The following is an 18,739-nucleotide window of genomic DNA, read 5'->3' as shown; positions in this document are numbered from 1 at the left end:
CTCATCGCCCCACACCCCGCTCACCTCACACTGCCGCCGCACCCAGCGCAGTTACTCACTGCGCATGCGCACCCCCGCTCCCATCAACGCCCGCGGCGGGCGCGGCCCTCCCGTCGTGCCGCACGCGACCGGAAGCGGAAGTGAGTGCGCTGGTAATCATGGTGCCGCTGGGGTGGGGAAGGAGGTGCCGCCGCTGCCGGGAGCTCGGTGAGCGCGGTCGGAGCGAGATGAGGCGGCCCCTGGGGGTTGTGTGCGGGGTTGTGGTGGGCTCTGGCGGCGGGTGGTAGCGGAGCCGGACGGACTGAGGCATCGCTAAGCTAGGGGGTGGGAGGAAAGGCCTGCTTCGGCCCGTAGGGTGCGGGCTGTGGCGCGGTGCCGACGCCTGGGAGTGCTGCGGGGCCTTTGAGCTCCGGGAGGGGTTGTGCGGAGAACGGGGGTGTGATCGCACCTGAAACGAGGCTCGAACGGGCCGGCCCTGCCTGAGCCTCCGCCTTCCCGTTCCTCTGTTGCAGATGGGTTGTTACGGTCCCGCTTCAGGATACCGCAGTGAGCGGCGGTGAGCCATGGGGGAAAACAGTCCCGAAGGCAACGTTATCTACTATGAAGTGGACGATGACGAATTAACCCAAGATGACAATATGATGAGGTTTGCTGATAAAAACGGACTGGTTTCTTCATCGTCCGGGACGGTCTATGACAGGACAACTGTTCTCATAGAGCAAGACAGTGTGCTGGAAGATGATGAGGATGAAGGACAATGTGGTGATCACTTGCCTTTTTTACCGGAGGGTCATGAAGAAGGATTTCATTTAATAGCAGATCATGAAGGAATGTCCCAGGGTTATGTGCAACATATTATTTCTCCAGATCAGATTCACCTAACAATAAATCCTGGTTCAACTCCTATGCCAAGAAACATTGAAGGCGCAACACTCACTCTGCAGTCTGAATGCCCAGAAACCAAGCTTAAAGAAGTAAGTAGTTAAATATATTTTTAAATTCGTGCTTGCTGTGCTCGGTCTTCATCTGGTGACCTCAAATGCTTTGAAAAATACGGTGACTAAAAGTGTGTGCCAGGAGGCAGGCAGCAGCTTTTCCTGTTCTTAAGGATCACTGTATGGCTGGTTCTTATCAGTGATTCCATCAAACCCCCTGTTACTGTTAGCAGTAGTAGTGCCTTGTGCAGGGAGGAAAGGTTGTGTTCTATGGTCCTTTGGTGCATCAGCAGCATGGCTGTGAATGTCTTCAGTTTTTAATCTCGTGTCTTGCTGTTTTCCTGTGAAGCAGCAGGAAGTGTTTTTTGACATCTGCAAGCTAGAGGAGAATATGGCAACAGAAATACATTGACAGTAGTGCTGTTTCTGTTAGTAAGCTGTAGTACTAGTCCTGCTATTTTATTGTTTGGATAATTATTTTCTGAGTTCAGCTAAAAGGAGCATGGGCTCTGTTATTCTGTGGTGAACCACGTTCCTGAGAAAAGCGCATCTAAATTGCAGCTTAAAATCTACCCTCTCAGAGCTAGCTAAAATATGGAGCTTAAGATGCCAAACTTAAAATTCCTTTAGCTTTATTGTGTCACTCACAGGGAAACTAAGAAAGCAAGAGAAACCTCAGAGTACCATCTGCTGTCTTAAAAGCTTAAGTTAGCTTATGTGTTGGAGGATAATGTATGGAGGCTGCTTCTAATTCTGTTTCCCTGATGAATTCTACCTGCATGCCAAGTGGTGATGGCTTGCAGGTTTGTTACTTCTTAGGTGCAAGGCAAAGTGGATTCAAATGACATATTTCTAACAACTTTGCCCTACTTTCTTGGCCCTGCTGAGTTAAACTCTTACTGGTGCCTTAGCAAGTATCAGTGGCAGTCGTATCAGCTGCTCGTGTAACTGATATTCAGTGTGAGTGAGAATTGCAGAAATGAGCCCCTGCTTAGGGAGAAAGCTTGGTTTGAATGCTGTGAATAATTTAAACTAGCAGGCAGCCTTGATTATCACTCACTCAGCAGCGAGGGTACGGGGCTGTAGGAGGTCAGCTTTGCAATTAGTTGTGAAACTTCTGGAGCAAGGTTTGTGCAATGGACCCATCCAGAGGATTCTGTTTGCTCAGATATTATTCACACTCGTAGCAGCTGCGTCCTCCCTTAGCTGCTAAAATGTTTAATTTTGGTATGTCAGTCATGCCAGTATTTTCTGTTCTTTTAGTAGAACAATCAGCTTGCAGTCTGCAGTGTGTGAGAGCAGTAGTTGCATTGGTGCTGATGGCTTTACACATGCTGTTAGATTGATTTATTTTTCTATGCTGCCTTTTAGAAAAACGCTTGAAAGACCTGGAAGTGCCTGATTCAGTTCTTTGTCTGAATTTATTTCCCATCTCTTGGCTTAGTTTTCAAGGTGGGAGGGGAGGAATTGCACTATAATTTGAGTGCAGTGGAATCGAGTGTTGAGCAAACAGAGCTCTTTTCCTTTTGTTCAATGATTTCAGATGCTTGGTAAGTTTTTGGAGGGGGAAAAAGAAACTTTAAAAGCTCTGAATGTTTGGGTCAGCTCTCAGTGCTACCAGTCCAATCCTTTTGTATCTCCAAGACATCTGAGGAGGTCCTAATAATGAAGATAAATGTTTTAATATCTCATACTTTCAGGTCAACCTTAGACATTTGTGTAGGAAAGTTTTATGCTCCTTTAAGACCCTTTAACTTCCTGGTGTTGTCATAAACTTCTCTGGCTGTGATTGTCTGCATGAGAGTAAATGCAATTGGAGTCTTCTATTTCAGTTCCATTGATGTAGCTTTAATCAGTGGTGGTAGGCAAAATGCAAACCTAAGGGGAAAAGCCTAAAATAAAGACAATTTAAAAGCAAACTGAGCAACTGAAGTGGCCTTTGGTTCAGCTTTTGTGAGTGGTGTTGGTGATTGGACAATTAGTTCTTACTTCTAGGGTAAATACTTAATGAAGGCTTCTAGCTTCCCTCTGGTGTGTGAGGAGCATTTTATCTTCTGCAGAAAGCTGATGTGATACGGCCACAGCCTTTGTCTTCACAGCAGCTTGTTCCTCTACACGTTGTACCCAGCCATCCCTGGCTTTTCCTGTAGCTGCCTTGTTTCTGTTGTGCTGCTTGCACGTGGTCCTGAGCACAGGCTGCTCTGTCTGCCTGTCTTTCATGGTCAGTATCTCCATCATTTCGTGTGTATGATGTTTATGTGATGTGCTGAATTTCCTAATGTGGAAAGAGAATGAAGTGCTTTGCTGCTGTATGAGGAGTTTTATTTATTTGTGACAGTATTGCTTCTGTCTCCAGCATCCTTCTAAATCTGCAGAAGAACAATTTAGTCTTTGCAGAAAAGGAGGAGCTCCACAAGGCCTTCTAACTGAACTGCCATCTTCCTTTAAATGGGTGCATGGCAGCTAGGGCCCAAATCATTACTACCTAATAAATATTCTCCTTTTCCTTTCACTTTCTAGGCCTAACTGTAACCACAAAGGACTCTTCACCTAATAGTTTCTAGGTAGCTCATGTCTCTGTCAAATCCCTTTTATTATGGGGAGCACAGTGGAAAGCACCCTATAATGCAGCGTGTAAAACTAATTAGCAGCTGCCTTAAATTTCCAAAGGGTAAGAATTGACTTCCAAACTATTATAAATTGTATTCCAAACTGAGTCTGAAGATCTCTGGTGGACATAATGTGCACGTTTTCTTCTAAGAAAAATGTGCTTGTGTCTGTATTTTACAGGTCTGTACTTTTCCTTCTGTCTTGGTGGGCTCAACACGCAACCAAATTTATTAATTATCTTTTAACTGTATTGTAATGCCCATATATTTGTTGGTAACTATTAGTGTAATATATATGTCCAGATCCCATTAATTACCCTTGTGGCTCCGTATTACATTGGTGGGAGCTTACATGAGCACAGGTCAGGGGATGCCATGTTATTTTCAGCTATTTCATGTGTTTTCAGCCCCCAACCTGTGGTAATTAAAGAGCAACGAGTTTCAAGTTTTCTGATGGAGGTATGCATAAAGCAGCAAGAGAAGAACATGTTGAGACCCATAGGTGTTACCTGCTGGTTGTCTATAGGTTCATCTACCTCCACTGTGGTACCAAACTACAACTCAGTGGGTTTTTTTGTTAGTTAGTTTTAAATTTTCTTGTTGAAGGCAGTCTGAGGTGTTTTCTAAGCAGTAATGCTGTGTGCTGTGAGGTCGGTGTTGAGTGCCTTGGTAAAGAGGAGGACTGCTGACCTTGACCTGCTAGATTATCTTTCTATCTAGTTGTTAGAATACTAAATCTGAAGGTTTCTGCTCCTCTGTTGTGACTTTGCATCACCTTTCCAAGGACTTCAAAATTAACATCTTCTGCAATGCTTCTTCTGCTTCTTGCCTGTCAAGCATCACGTTCTCTCCTGGGCTGTATAATTACTTCTAGATGTTAAGGATTCTCAGCTGAAGCAGTCAAATGAAAGCCATCAGTCTGATAATTAATGTTGGAGGGAGATTAATCAAGCATATCAAGGCCTACTTCTTTTTCTTCACAAGAGAGAATGAGGTTTAATTAAGTGTTATGACTTGCACACTGGAAGTTTCCTGATGTGGTCTCTTGGTCTCTTCCTGCTTGTTGCAGAAGATGGGAACTGCTTCCTGGTGATCTAGATGGCTGTGAAACTGGTGGCACCTATGATGTGAAGCACCCTGTGCAATTCAGTGTGCTTCAGGCATGTGCTGTCTGAGTGAACACAGGAGAACACAGCACGATGAAGGCTGCTTTTGAGATAAAATGGAGTAACACTGTAGGAGGTTTAAAATATTGTAGATTCCTTCAGGGTGTCAGTGCAGCACACAGGCTGGTTTTTTGAGGGTTGACTTGTGAAAGTTCATCCTTCCTTGTCTTCCTCCTCTGTAAATAGCTCTGCTATAAGCAGTGGAGGTGCTCTGGATGGGAATAGTGGGTTGGTTTGATGTAATCTTGGGGATCCTTTCCAACTTTTGATTTCTAACTATATATATATGGAATTTTTTTTTCCCCCCTTTTTTCCTTTTCAATTAGTTTCCTATTCTGTAAGGTCAGCCTGCTTTCCAGTGCGTGCCGCTCTTTCCATGGTCCAGCAGATCTATTAAGCAGTCTGATAACTGTTTTATTTTTTCTTTCCTTTCACATCACAATCCATCACGTTGTCTCCAGATTCTGGGAATGATTAAAAAAAAATCAAATCATGCAACATTTCTGTCCCACAGGTTAAAAGATACCAGTGCACTTTTGAGGGCTGTCCACGAACCTATAGCACTGCTGGAAACCTGCGCACTCACCAAAAGACACATCGTGGGGAATACACTTTTGTCTGCAATCAAGAAGGCTGTGGCAAAGCTTTTCTTACCTCTTACAGCCTCAAAATCCACGTTCGAGTGCACACAAAGGAGAAGCCGTTTGAATGTGATGTGCAGGGCTGTGAAAAGGCATTCAATACACTGTACAGGTAGGAATTCTCTGCGTGTTTCTTTTGGAGAAAGGTGAGAAATGGGTGCCAAGAAGGCATAGATGTCCAGGATGACAGAACTTGTGATAATGTGCTTAGCTTGATTATTTTCTGGTGGTTTTGAAGGTGGTGCACAGGCATGAGGAATTCTCAGATTCTGTGAGGACTTGAGTGATATCAATTACATGCATTAAGCATTTGATCCTGTCTTGTACACTGAAGTGGATGGCTTGCTTGCTTTGGAAAGAGGCTGGCTTGTGTGACAAACCATAAGAGGGATTTGTTTCCCTCATTTCAGGTTGAAAGCACATCAGAGACTTCACACAGGGAAAACATTTAACTGTGAATCAGAAGGCTGCAGTAAATACTTCACAACACACAGTGACCTGAGGAAGCACATTCGAACACACACAGGAGAAAAGCCATTTCGGTAAGTTACTGGATGGCAATCTTCACTGCTCTGGAACTTCTGTAATGGATTGCCTGTGCTAAAAGACAACCTTTGCTGCCATTAATGAAAACTTATTTTTGTGCCAAAAGACAGCTGTTACTGCCACTAATGAGAGCTTGTTTAAATAAAATGAAGGAGGCTAGCATTTGAGCCTGTTTGTTCCAGAACTCTCTCAGATGTCTGTAAAAGTGGATGAAATAACTGTCTTCAAATGACCAGAATCATCAAGTTAGAATATTCCTTTCTAGACCCCAAGATGAACATGCTTGTGAATCGCATTGCTGCTGCTCTGTTGGGATGCAGTGTTTATTCCACAACAGCTCACCCAACCCCCCAAATGATGAATTTGTGTTTGAATTTTAAAGTCACGGTCAGAATCCTGCCTGCATAGCATGCTTAGCAGCAGCTGGGAGTTGTAAATGATAGCAGAGATTAGTATCAGGCCAGCCCTTTGGAGTCCTGTCATGCAGAGCATGACAAGAGGTGGTAACATGCATGTGAAAGAATCTTGATGCCAACTCTTCCCTGATCTTCTGTTCAGGTGTGAACATGACGGCTGTGGAAAGGCTTTTGCTGCAAGCCACCACCTCAAAACACATGTTAGGACACATACTGGTGAGTCCGAGGGGTTTGGTTTTGCTTTAATTGAGTCTATTTTGTTTGTACTAACTCTTAGGATCCTGATACGTGTTTATACTTGCATATAAAATCATCTAGCAAGGACGTTTAATTAGATGTTTCACCTATCAGGCAAGGTCATCATATGGTTTTTTACCCTTACATGTAATTCCTAAAAACAAAAATTCTTTCATAGCAGCCCTGGCACAATTGCTTCTATTCTTTAAGTTACACAATACATTCAGGGTTGCTAAACACAGCTGTTTGAATAGATATAACTCAGTGAATCTGCTGTGAATCATTTATTTCCTAGACATCTCTAGGAATATATCTTTCAACCTGTGTTGAGCAAACTGGTGACGTTCAAATGTAGGTGGGCAGTCAAAACTTCAGCTCATATTTCAGATGAGAACAAAGAAACAGAACCACGAAGAAAAGCCACCTCACATTTATGCCTCTTGAATTTCATCAGCATGTTTCACAGACGTGTCAGTAACGATGCATATGAGTTAAATACTGTGTTCATGTGTCAATTCACTTGATAAAAGGGGAGCTTTTGTTTGCAAGGCTCTTTCCAAGAACATTGAGTGTATGAAGTGGCATTATGATGACTCTCAAATCCATTCATACAAGTTCCAACACGCCAGGTAGTAATTGCTCACTGTTTTCCAGAGTATCATTAAGATTGTTTGTAGGATGGGACCCAGCCTTTTGAACAGGGCACTGTGATGGCAGGTTAAGGAACTGTTTGTTAGCTGTTACTGCTGCTGGCTTGGCTGTACGTAGCAGTTTGTATAGAGAGAAAGGTACTTCTTTTTCTTATCAGTGTGTGCACTAGTGCAGAAGGACTTTGAAGTACCTGACCTATGGTAAGGTTTTGCCTTTTATACTAACTGAAGTTGTGTTTTGGAGTAAAAAGGTGCTTCTATGTATGTAATGCTGTTATTATCCTATATAGTTTAAAAATACGTCTCACATAAGTTTGTCATGTGTGTTTCATGCTGCCTGCAGGGGAGAAGCCCTTCTTCTGTCCCAGCAATGGCTGCGAGAAGACTTTCAGTACACAGTATAGTCTCAAGAGTCACATGAAAGGCCATGAGAAAGGACATACCTACAATGCACTTCCCAATAACAACGTGTCTGAGGTTAGTAGCAGTCTGTAGACAGTTCTGTATGTGGTCATGCTGTCCCCTGTAAACTTTATGTTTCAGTCAGCACTGTGTAAATACATGTTTGAAGTAAAACAAAGACTGGCTATGAATGACTGGAATTCTTATTTTCCACAGGCTGCTTTGCTCGTGCTCATTTAAATTCTTTGTTGCTTAATTTTTTTGGAAAGCAACCTGCCCCTTTTTTTTTTTTTTAAATATTTAACTCCTTTTCTGTGCAGGATACAAGCCACTCGCTTTGTCTGAGTGACTTAAGCCTCATATCAACAGATTCAGAGCTGCGGGAGAACTCGAATCTGGTGAGTTATTGTCTCTGAATTGCTTCACTTGTAATTTGAGTTGGGTGGTTTTTCCCCTAACAATGGGCTTGACCTCTTGACTGGAACACAGTAGATGAGATACATATGACTGGTTGTTCTGTTTCACTTAGTCCAGCCTGCAGCATGCTCTCCTTTAAGCTTTCATCCTGTACTAGGAGGGCTGTACTCTGCCACAGAATAATTGATTGGAGTTGCTTTAGGTGTACTAAACAGTGCCTTTTTGGTGTGCCTTGTTGCAGTCTCTTGACACTCTGCTCAGGCTGTCAATCTGACATTATTGTGTCCTTTTTGGGATGTTGGGACAATATTTGTCATTTGGATTCTGGGTGGAGTTGTATTAGCATATATGAATTTCCCTTCCTGTCACCAGTGCTGTTCTTTTTTTTAATGGTTAGGGGACAGTTTTTTTCCTCAAGAAAAAGAAAGCCAACAACAAATTCTAGCATTAACTTTTCAATACAAAAACCAAATTGGATTGGTTAGAAGGAACAAGGTTGAAGAGTATGCAGATGACATATTGCATTAGTACCTAATGTATGTCAGAGGTGCAGCTATGATAAGCTTTCAGCTGTGGGATTAGAGCAGACTGAGCAATGAATCAAGGAGGTAAGCAGTTGATATACTGGCCAGCATGTTTCATCTGCCTGGGTGGGGAGTTTTGTACATGTCCAGACTAAGCATGATGAGTTCACCCTCAAAGAGATCAGACAGGAATACAGAGAAGCAAATATTCAGGCAAGCTTTTGGTTTTGTACAGTTGTGTAAGGTCTTCATTAAATCTGCTACTGAGAGAAACCGTATTTGGGGCAGAACTAGCATTTAAACTTCTAGGATATTTTCCGTGGCCTTTTCTGTTTAAATTTGGGTTTTAGGTATTAGTTGATCACTTCTATAGAATAATTTGTTGCATGACACAGTCACTTAATTAGGTTATCAAAGAGTAGCTTTCAGGTGTCCTTTAAATAGGTTGCATCTTTTTGCAAGTGCATCAGTGAATAAAGCTGTAAGTGCTTGAAGAGTCTGTTCAGGAAGTAATTGCACTTTATTGGCTATTTAACTCAGAGCTGATAGAAATGACTCCAAAGTCTAGCAGCAGAATAACCAAGTGAAAGAAGGATTTTTTTCTAAAACCCACAGTGATTAAATCATACCATTTTTCAAAAGCTCAGCACATGATTTTACAGTAATTATATTTTCTTATAGCTAACTGGTGACTGAGGTTACATTTTACATGGAGGAAAATTATATACTGATAAGACTGTGTCCTTACTGTGTACTTCAATAGGGAAGCAGCATGTAGGTTTTTAATATATTTTATTGCTTCAGTAATGTGAGTGTCAGTAGTGCATAGTCCAGGTTATTATCTAAGCAAGCTATTTTGTTTCTGCTCCAGAAGAGGTTTTGCAAACACACCAAATTAGTGTCTTTTTCTATTTCCAGCCAAGTGTTACAACAAGCAATGTTTAAAGGAAGTATTGATGCAGAAGAATACATTTGTATTTGCCTTTAAAAAGGACTTGCTTGTTTTTTGTAAGGATTTGCTCATCGTGTTGGTCAGTTTGATTGTGGGTAATAAAAATGAAATGTCATTTTATGTTTTATGAATGCATGATGTGAAATATGCTCTGTTTCCTGAGGTTGCCTGGTTAATTGGGCAGAGGTTTCTGATGTTGATATGTTGCCTGACTGGGATTTGTGCTATTTATGGAGACCCAAGATATAACATCTTCCTCTTTTCTTTTCATTTGCCAGACACACGGACAAGATCTTAGCACAATCTCACCAGCAAGCATCTTTGAGTCTATGTTTCAGAGCACAGATCACACCACAAATCAGGAAGACTCCAAGCAGACAGGTACAAATTGTATCTGCAGTGTTTTCAGGAAGTTTTTTGACAGCTTTCCCTCTCTGCACGCCTGTGCTTGGTTCAGCAACTCAAACTGAAGTCTGCTGCCCTACATAAGTTAAAGCAGCAAGCAGGCAACTTCAGCTTCCACGTTGCAGTGCTTTGGTGTTGAAATACATTCACAGATGGTGAAACACTTGGGGAACGGGCCGTGTATTTACAGCATGCCCTTGTTCAGTCCCAACACTGATGCTCTTGGATGTCTCATATAGAAATATCTTTTTTGAACTTTCTCTCTTGATGTAGCTGCACAAACGTGCTGATGGAGGGGGCTTCTTAGAGAGAGCTAAAGGGGCCAATCAGTTTGTGTGTAGCGTTCAGTGTTACCAGCTTCCTGAATTTGGACCTGCTTTTAGATTCCACTGCCTAGTGCTGTATATTCTTGAACTAGTCTGAAGACATGGAAATTGCTTTACTTAGCAAAAACCTGTTAGCTAGCTGGTAACTATATTGAGTGAGCTGTTTATTCAGGTATGATGAGAACTGACGTATGTATACTTGTTCTTTGTTTCCTCTGACAGCTGCCTTGATTGAAGCTTTTAATGGTCATGCAGACTCAGTCACTGCTGTTCCGCCTTCTGCAGGAGATTCAGCATCGTTGTCACTTCCACTTGTACTGCAGCTTGGCATCTCTGAGCCTTCACATTCAGCACTACAAGCCTCAGCAGCACCTGCTGCTCCCTCCTCCATAGGAACCAGCTCACAGCAAGCTGCATTTGGAAATCCTGCAACTGTTTTACAATCCCCAGAAGTGCCTGTACCTCACAGCACACAGTTTGCAGCCAGTCACCAAGACTTCCTGCAGCACACTCAGACACCACCGCAGCCCATTGTACAAGGACTTTCAGTGGTTGCTGGGGCACCTGCCCCAACAGCATCAAGTGCCACTGAGCCCCTGCCAGCTGTAGTTCAGACTGTGCCTGTTGGTGCGAACTCTGTTCTGACCAGCAATCCAACCATAACAATTACTCCTTCTCAGAGCGCCGCCATTCTGCAGTCCAGCATCGTCATGGGAGAGCAAAACTTGCAATGGATATTAAATGGTGCCACTGGTTCTCCACAAAGCCAAGAACAAATGGTTAGTATACTCAGCCTAGCTTTGAAACAGCTTGCACCATCCCTGTTCCTCCTAGAGTGAATGAATGGCTGCAAGTAGTATGAGCGAGCCTGGCAGCTTCTGAATGATTCATTAATTCAGCTGTCAGAAACCACAAGCTGTGTAGACAGGCATGTAGTGCAGAGGGAGGCAACTCGTCATCTTCAGTGCTACTGAAATAATATGCTTTGTTTTGGAATAGCCAGAACCAAATAGGATGTTAATTAATTGAATGTTTTCCTATGTGTTCTCTTTGGAGTATCTGCTTCTTTTGCATGCAAATATCTAGAGTTTGAACAACAGAAATTTGTTGGGAATCGACTCTCACTCTTCCTTATTCTCTTTTTTCCTTTAAGCCACAAGTTCCAAAAGTAGTAGAAAAGGTCTTTTTTACCACTGCATTACCAGTAGCTGGCAACACAGGTAAGCACGTTTGATACCAAGCCTTTTTTTCCTCTTTCTCTGTTTGCCTGTAATAGTGTTAGCTCAACCAGGATGTGTGGTGATGTTAATGACAAGCAGACAAGCAGTCTGCCTGTCAGAAAGGTGACATACTGTTCTGTGTTTAAAAAAAACAAAACAGCACTTAGACCAGACCTCTGGGCTCAGCCTGTTCAGGTTGGCCATCAGCAGAGAGTACCTGCTATGGTATATATACTGTATAGATACTAGCAGTATATACCTGCTAGTGTCTATGTTTTTTTTCTTGTTTACTTTCTGCTGAGGGTGTTCATTGTGCTTGAAAAAATAAGCAATCTGTGCTGTGAGGGGTCTGACGATGATTTGTCTCTCCTGTGAGATCGTGCTGTTTGGTTACGTGTGTTTTAACTTTGTTTCACCTTCAGGAAACCCTGTTCAGCAGATCGGTCTCAGCGTTCCTGTCATTATTATAAAGCAGGAGGAAGCCTGCCAGTGTCAGTGTGCCTGCCGAGACTCTGCCAAGGACAAAGTCACCATTAAGAAGGAGAATTCCTCACCTGAACCGAAAGCTTCGGAGCAGCCAGCTCCCCAGCTGCAGCCTCAGACCTTTCCTTCCTCTTCCTCTTCCCCTTCTCCCTCACGTGGGCAGAGCAGTCAAATAGTTAACCCTTCAGACTTACAGACTGAAACATTAAGTGCCATGGATGTATCGGACTTCCTGTCCCTCCAAAGTCCTGAAACCCCATCTAATATAATTCCAATCGAAGCACTACTGCAGGGTGAGGAAGAAATTGGTCTGAATAGCAACTTCTCTAAATGAAGATGTTCTGGATTTTCTTTTGCACCTGGAGGGTAAAACCTTCCTCTTAGAAGCAGAAACTGAAGGATCGATTCTTTTTTTTTTTTCCTTCCTCTTTGGAAGTTTTGTGGCTTATTTCTGCTTCCCAGATGTCATCTTAGTCACGTCCCAGGTACATCCATCTTTAAGAATCTATCTAAAAATAGAAAAGGCAAAAAAAAAAAAAAGAAAAGAAAAAAAGCTAAGTTATATATGAACTGTTTCGGCTGCACTGTCTGTCACTTTTGCTTGTCATATGTGAACACGGAAGTTAAGGTTACTCGTGTGCAAAAAGATTTTAAAAAGAAAAAGGGGGGTTGGTTTGTCTCCAATTGCACATCACTTACATTTGGGTTTAAGGTACTGGCAGCGAGTGAGTCTTTGTTACAACTCCTTGGGTCTGTGATTTTTCTTTTGTCTCTTATGTCTGATACTAACCATGCACTAGAAGGGGAGCCCAGGACAGGAATTTGCTGTAGCAGAAAATGGTTTGGTTGTAGTAGAAGGTGATTTATCTGCGACTTCATTTGGAATGCGATTGTCACGTCACTGAGCTGGGAGTTGATGCCTGGGTTTGCATTGTGCTGGGGCTGTTACTGAAGCCTACAGAAGAGTTTGGGGAGCTTATTGCAGGAGAGCACGAGGTACTTGTGCTCCTTATAGATTGCTTCATTTCATTAACTAGGACTTAAGGTGTGGTGGCAGATGTATGGAAACACTATGGGAGCCCCTGCTCGCTCAGACTGGAGTCTGTTTGCCTGTCTTTGAAGGATGCAGTGAGTTCCAGGTGTTGTCAGATTGGTGCCTGCTGCTCTTTTGATTGTTTGGCTCTCCTCAGAAACGAGTCATCCTCTTAAACAAGCCCTCCAATCGATTGATCAGGAGCGTGGTGCCTTTGCTGATGGCTCTCATCTTTTGTCAAGAAGAACTCTAGGAAAACTCTCAGAATGATTTGATGGAACTTCCGTTTGGGTTCAGTGAGTTTCTCCTTCAGCTGCCCAGAAATGCTTCCTCTTTTCTGTTAAGCTATATAGTTTCTGCCTGAATCTGCCTCCAACCTAATGCAATGCCAGCTTTTTGTGCACGGGGCTATTTCTTGACTAAAAAATGTTACACGACGTAGTAGTTTTTCATATCAAACTATATTCTAACCTACTCAGGGTAAATAAAACACAAACCCCCCCTTCCACCAAAAAGCCTGTAATGTTGCAATAAATGCAGTCTCATTCTAAATGGTTTATTTATGCTGCATTATTTTAAAAGATGTAATTTTATAGTATTTTATCCATCTTTCTGGCTTTGGCTGTCAGTCTTCTGTGCTAAAGGACAGAATATTAAATAGTCTTTATTCAGTTTACAGTGTTGTCATTAGTGAGATACAAAGATAACGACTATAAGCCAATTAACGTGGACTGTCTCTGCGCACTAAATTTAGGAATGCAAACTCCTAGTGGATAGAGATCTTTCACTCTTCTTTGCTCCTGTCTGATCGTAGCTGCTGTCTGCACCTGTGGGGGGGAGTGATATGAATGCAGCCAGACCTCCCCGAGATAACCTGGTGATCTGAAGGCTTTTTAACTCTCTTGTGACGTTCTCAGTGCAGCCTTACCACACCACTGCCAGTCTTAGCTGAGGCAGTGGCTTAAGCTATCTCATGGTTTTGCAAATGCACTGCCAAGGCACAGCTGGAAATGGGCTGAAAGGAACTGGCTTTTCACCTCTCTGTCAACTTGCTTCCAGTTGTTAAATGCAGAAGTGTAAAGCAAGGGTGGTCCATTCAGGTGAGTGCGAGGGAGGAGAGACTGTGGAAAGCGCTGTGTCGCTCTGCTAGGACAGAACACTCTTGCTAATTGCAGTGATGAGTTTGGAGGCCATCACCTGAACTGGAAACATGCTGCTGATGTTTCCTGTCTGGGAGCACTGGCTCACATTGCAGTGCTATGCAGTTTATTACAATGGGGATGTGGGTCCTGCAGCAATAAGGTTTGCATCCATGAAACGTGGATTAACAAAGCATCTGATGTTTTGTTCTTGTCATGGCAATCCCTTGAGGACAGTGTGGTGGTGCGGTCCCCTTTGTTTTTCTTTTCCCTGCAGTATCATTTGGTGATGCAGTCTGGTTGTGTGGCAGCAAGAACTGCTTTCAACACAGAAGAAACAGCCTCGAGTCTGCGTGAGTGGAACTGTCCCCCCTTGAGTGAGTCTCCTTGCCCCTTTCCTTGGCACAGTGTGGCAGTGGTGTTTGAGGGTGTGTGGATGTAATTGTGTGCGTGCATGTGAGAGTCTGCTAATGCAGGAGCACATAGCTTCCCCTTGAGATGTGGGGTTTTCTCTGATGGGGACAAGATGTGCCCTGAAATGTAACAGTTGAGAGGTTTAGCAACCTTTTCTGAGCCTTTCCATCCTTCAGGGAAGCATTTTTTCCTTTCTAGCCTGGCTACTTGTGACTTAGTTCACGTAAAACATGCTTGTTGTTAGGCCAGGTAGCATCTTCAGAAACTCCCTTGTGGTAGAAATGAGTGAAAAAAAAACATCTGCCAAAGGCTTTGAAATTAGAAGTTCATTTGGAGGTGTGGTGATTGGCAGCAGCAAGATGCTGCGTGCATCCTTTCTGAGTGGAGATAAGAGGTTAACCCCTCTGCTGCTTTCTCCTCACAGCTACTGTTTCATATTGGTGTTTTAGGAAAAGCAATGCATTCCAGGTTTATACTGACTTTTAGGTGTGTTGGGTTTGCAGTTTTCCTCTTTATTTGTGTGTCAGACAGGTGTTGATTTAGGTGAAACTAATTAAAGCTTGTAATAAGGGAAGAAGAGTGTGATTCTGAGTGCATGGGCTGTGAGCTGTGCATCCCAGCTGTTGTGTTGTACAATACTTGCTTTTGTTCTTTCACTGTTGGTCTGTTTTCCACGCGCCATGTGTCTGATATGTTTCACAGTGAACATGGCTTTGCATCATCCCCAGTGCTGTGTGATCAGACGTTGTGCTGCTGGGTGGTTATGAACATGCTTGGAAGGGAGGAGCTGTGTGAGCAGCTGGCATGAGAGGGATATCACAGCAAAGCCCTGTGATTCCTTGGTGCCAGGGAGCTCATCATAGGATCATTTGAGTTGGAAGGGCCTCTTAAAGGCCATCTAGTCCAATGCCCTTGCAATGAATGGACATCTACAGCTCCATCAGGTGCTCAGAGCCCGGTCCAGCCTGACCTTGAATGTCTCCAGGGGTGGGACATCCCCCACCTCTCTTGGCAATCTGTGCCAGTGCCTCAGCACCCTTATGGTAAAAAAACAAACAAACAACAAACTTCTTTTTTTTATAGCCCCCCCCTTTAAATACTGGAAGGCTGATATCAGGTCTCCCTGCAGCCTTCTCTCCTCCAGGCACAGCCAACAGCTCTCAGCCTGTCATTGCAGGGTGGTGTCCCATCCTTCAGATCACTTTTTATGGCCCTTCTCTGGATATGCTCCAACAGGTCTGTGTCTCTCCTGTACTGGGAGCTCCAAGTACACAGCACTCAAGGTGAGATCTCACCAATGCAGAGCAGAGGGGCAAGGTTACCTCCCTTGCCCTCCTGGCCACGTTGCTTTGAATGCAATCCAGGATACAGTTGGCTCTCTGGGCTGTGAGGGCACAGTGCTGGCTCATATCCTTTACCCCCAAGCCCTTTTCAGCAGTTTGGTGTCATCTGCAAACTGTTGAGAATCCACACAACCCCACTGTCAGTGGCACTGATGAAGATGTTCAAGAGCATTGACCCCAGTACTGACCCCTGAGGGACAGCACTGGTTGCCCCAGCATTTTGCATATTCATAAAACCTTATTAAAAAGTGTGGAGCTTTTGTCACTGTAGGTCTGGTAAGAGGTAGGATTTCCTGCTATTGTGCTGGAGCCTCTGAGAGCAGTGTGTCCTCCCTCTGCAAAATCTGTACTTCATGAATTCCTTGAATTATCACCAGTCAGAGCACAACTGCTCTTGGTCCACCTGTGTTAAAGGATTTGCTGTTTTGTGGCTTGTGGGGATTGATTGGTTACTTAGATTTTCTGTATGGGTGCAGAAGCTGAAATATGTAGAAAGGGTCTGGTTACCAACATTGGTGGCTTTAGTGGCCAAGCAAGCAGACTTGGCATGCAGTTGAAGGCTGTGGAAGTTGCTTTTCATGCTTGTAGTTGATAGAGGAATGGAAAATCAGCACTGTTGAAATGCTGGTACTGAATTACATAGAAAAAAAAAGTACGAATTGGGCACTTCTGTAATGCTGAGTGTGTCCAGAAAGACTAGTTTGCAGAACCTCATACTGGTATCTAAAATGCACTTTAGGTTATTTTATCTTTAACCCAATTGCTGCAATTTCTTTTGTATATACTTTCACAAAGTTTATTTTCGCTCTGAGTAAAAGTTAACAGGGGTGTGCAAAGATGAGCACTTAACTCGGTGCAATACTTGTAGCTAAAGATCATTGTCCCACGTGGTCAGTCTGTCTGTGTCTGTCTAATTGAATATATATAATAACTACTAGCTCAGTGACATATTGCCCTACCCTGTCTGTACCCAAGAGAAATTATGCATCGTTAGCAAATGTCCGATCTATGCAAATATTTCACTGAGAGCACTGTGCTTTAGCAGCCTTTCCTCTCACGCTTTCTGGTGAGCTGCTTGTCACTTCTGTTGGAAATCAGTACCTTCTTCCAGCCACGATCTTTGTCCCTTCTCCTTTCTCCTCCGTCCTCCTGTCCCAGGAGTGTGAACAGAAGTGACAAGCTGTTCCAAAACAGGCATGTTGCACCTTTAGAATTTGTCTCTGCCAGATCATTTTGATGTCATGTTATCTGCCTTACTGCGGAGGGTGGCACTTCTCTGTCATCTGAGATATTGTGTTTGCAACTGCAGCAACGTTGTGAAACTGTTTACAGTACTCTTCCCACGACGACTATAATTAAGACACTGAGAATGAACTAATGATTGGCGTGCTGGTTGTGGAACTGCTGGGGGGAAATTAGTTGGGCTGTAATTGACCTTGAAGTTGATCGGAGATGAAAAGCTGTTCCTGATGGGTTGGGGTTGGAAGCGCAGCTGGTCACTGGAGCAAGGGGCATGCAGGGCTGTGCTGCAGCTCGGTGCCAGGCTCCTCGTGCTGCTGGCAGGCTGTGACCTCAGGCACGACGCTCAGCCTCTCCAGGCCTCAGTTTCCTCCCTGTAAAACGAGGATGTTGAAACCTGTCTTCGTGAAAAGGGCATCGGAGCGAGAAGTCCTTTGCATCGGTGATCTGAGCTAGGTGGGCAGAAATGTGAGAGTCGATTTGGACTGTAAGGCAAAAAGGAAGGGGAAAAAAGAAAGAAAGCATGTCTTTAATAAACCCTGCAAATTTCTGGTTGCTTAGTTTTTAATTGGTACACTATTTTCTCCTTAGCGTATTTTGGAAACAATGTCAAGTTTTTATAAACTTGTAGCTGATCCTCATGGACAGGGCTGAACTTTTAACTTTTTTGCGTCTCGTCTTGATATATATCTCATGTTCTAGGAGTTGGAATCTGTGTCTGCACTGAGAAATGCAAATTAAACTGGATATTTATGTAGTAGTGTACATAGTCTAAGTGTGCGTGTTCTTGGAACTAGTTTAAAAATCCCACACCATGCTTTTGGTGGTGTGCAAGCTGGCCAAAATTTGGTTCATTATGCAGTGTACACTTTCTCAAATAAATGCCATTTCTACTTTTTCTTAAAGAGATTTTTTTCATACGATCTTTTTCAGCAAAACCAAGGGTATGTTTCTGCAGTGCCGTAGTTACAGTAGCTGGTATTTCTTGCTGTGTCGCTTTGTGTCTTTCCACTTGCTTCTAGAACCGGAGCTGTGTCTGACCCTTGTTGTGAGAGTGGCTGTCGTTGTGTTTCACACCAACTAGCATCAATAAGGCAGGCAGGGATGTGTGAACCTCAGGCCTGGTCAGTTACCCACGTCGGCTTCGGCGCTGATATCTGCATAGCAGCCAAACCGGGACGTCCAGGAGAACATAGGCTGTCTAGTGACTGCTTTTGTTTTGTTTGACACGTATGGGGAGCTGGGCAATGATCTTGGAGATGATAAAATAAAAGAAAACCCCAGTTTTTCAAGAATGTGTTTATGGTATTAAAGGAATTTATTTAACTATGAAACACGGGAACAAATGTGCTTACATTGAGCAATGTGAAGATGTTAGTTACAGGTACAGTACTTCCAAAGGAAGAGCATCTCCAAAACCCCCCAAAAAAGAGTAAATATGAATTTGTATTTTTTGAAGAATGTAAAATGTGAAATAATGGTGTTTGCTTAATTGCTCATTTTGTATGAAGTTAATATTGTACTTTGAAATATCTGCAAAGAAGTGGAAATTAACTTTTTTTGGAATTGAAAGCAATATTAATACTAATGGAATCCTAATTAAATGCTTATTTAAACACTGTGTTACTGTAGTCTTTACTCA

At 43.2% G+C, this 18,739-nt stretch overlaps 1 protein-coding gene across 2 annotated transcripts; it reads left to right on the top strand.

Annotated features, from left to right (window-relative positions):
* The first annotated feature begins 97 nt into the window (after positions 1 to 97).
* On the top strand, positions 98 to 18,713 carry MTF1 (metal regulatory transcription factor 1). Of its 2 annotated transcripts, none has more exons than XM_052698536.1 (11): positions 98 to 207; positions 513 to 974; positions 5,225 to 5,463; positions 5,762 to 5,893; positions 6,456 to 6,529; positions 7,544 to 7,677; positions 7,923 to 8,000; positions 9,774 to 9,876; positions 10,449 to 11,005; positions 11,380 to 11,446; positions 11,869 to 18,713. In XM_052698536.1, exons 2-11 carry the CDS (start codon positions 564 to 566, stop codon positions 12,261 to 12,263), a joined length of 2,190 nt encoding a protein of 729 aa, XP_052554496.1. In that variant the 5' UTR covers positions 98 to 207; positions 513 to 563; the 3' UTR covers positions 12,264 to 18,713. The 2 variants fall into 2 exon arrangements, with proteins under 2 accessions (XP_052554496.1, XP_052554497.1); XM_052698537.1 differs by having other exon boundaries at positions 121 to 140.
* The last annotated feature ends 26 nt before the right edge of the window (positions 18,714 to 18,739 follow it).

Source organism: Tympanuchus pallidicinctus, unplaced genomic scaffold (assembly GCF_026119805.1).
Source record: "Tympanuchus pallidicinctus isolate F22 unplaced genomic scaffold, pur_lepc_1.0 scaffold33, whole genome shotgun sequence".
NCBI lineage: Eukaryota > Metazoa > Chordata > Aves > Galliformes > Phasianidae > Tympanuchus > Tympanuchus pallidicinctus.
This window is presented reverse-complemented; position numbering and strand designations above follow the sequence as displayed.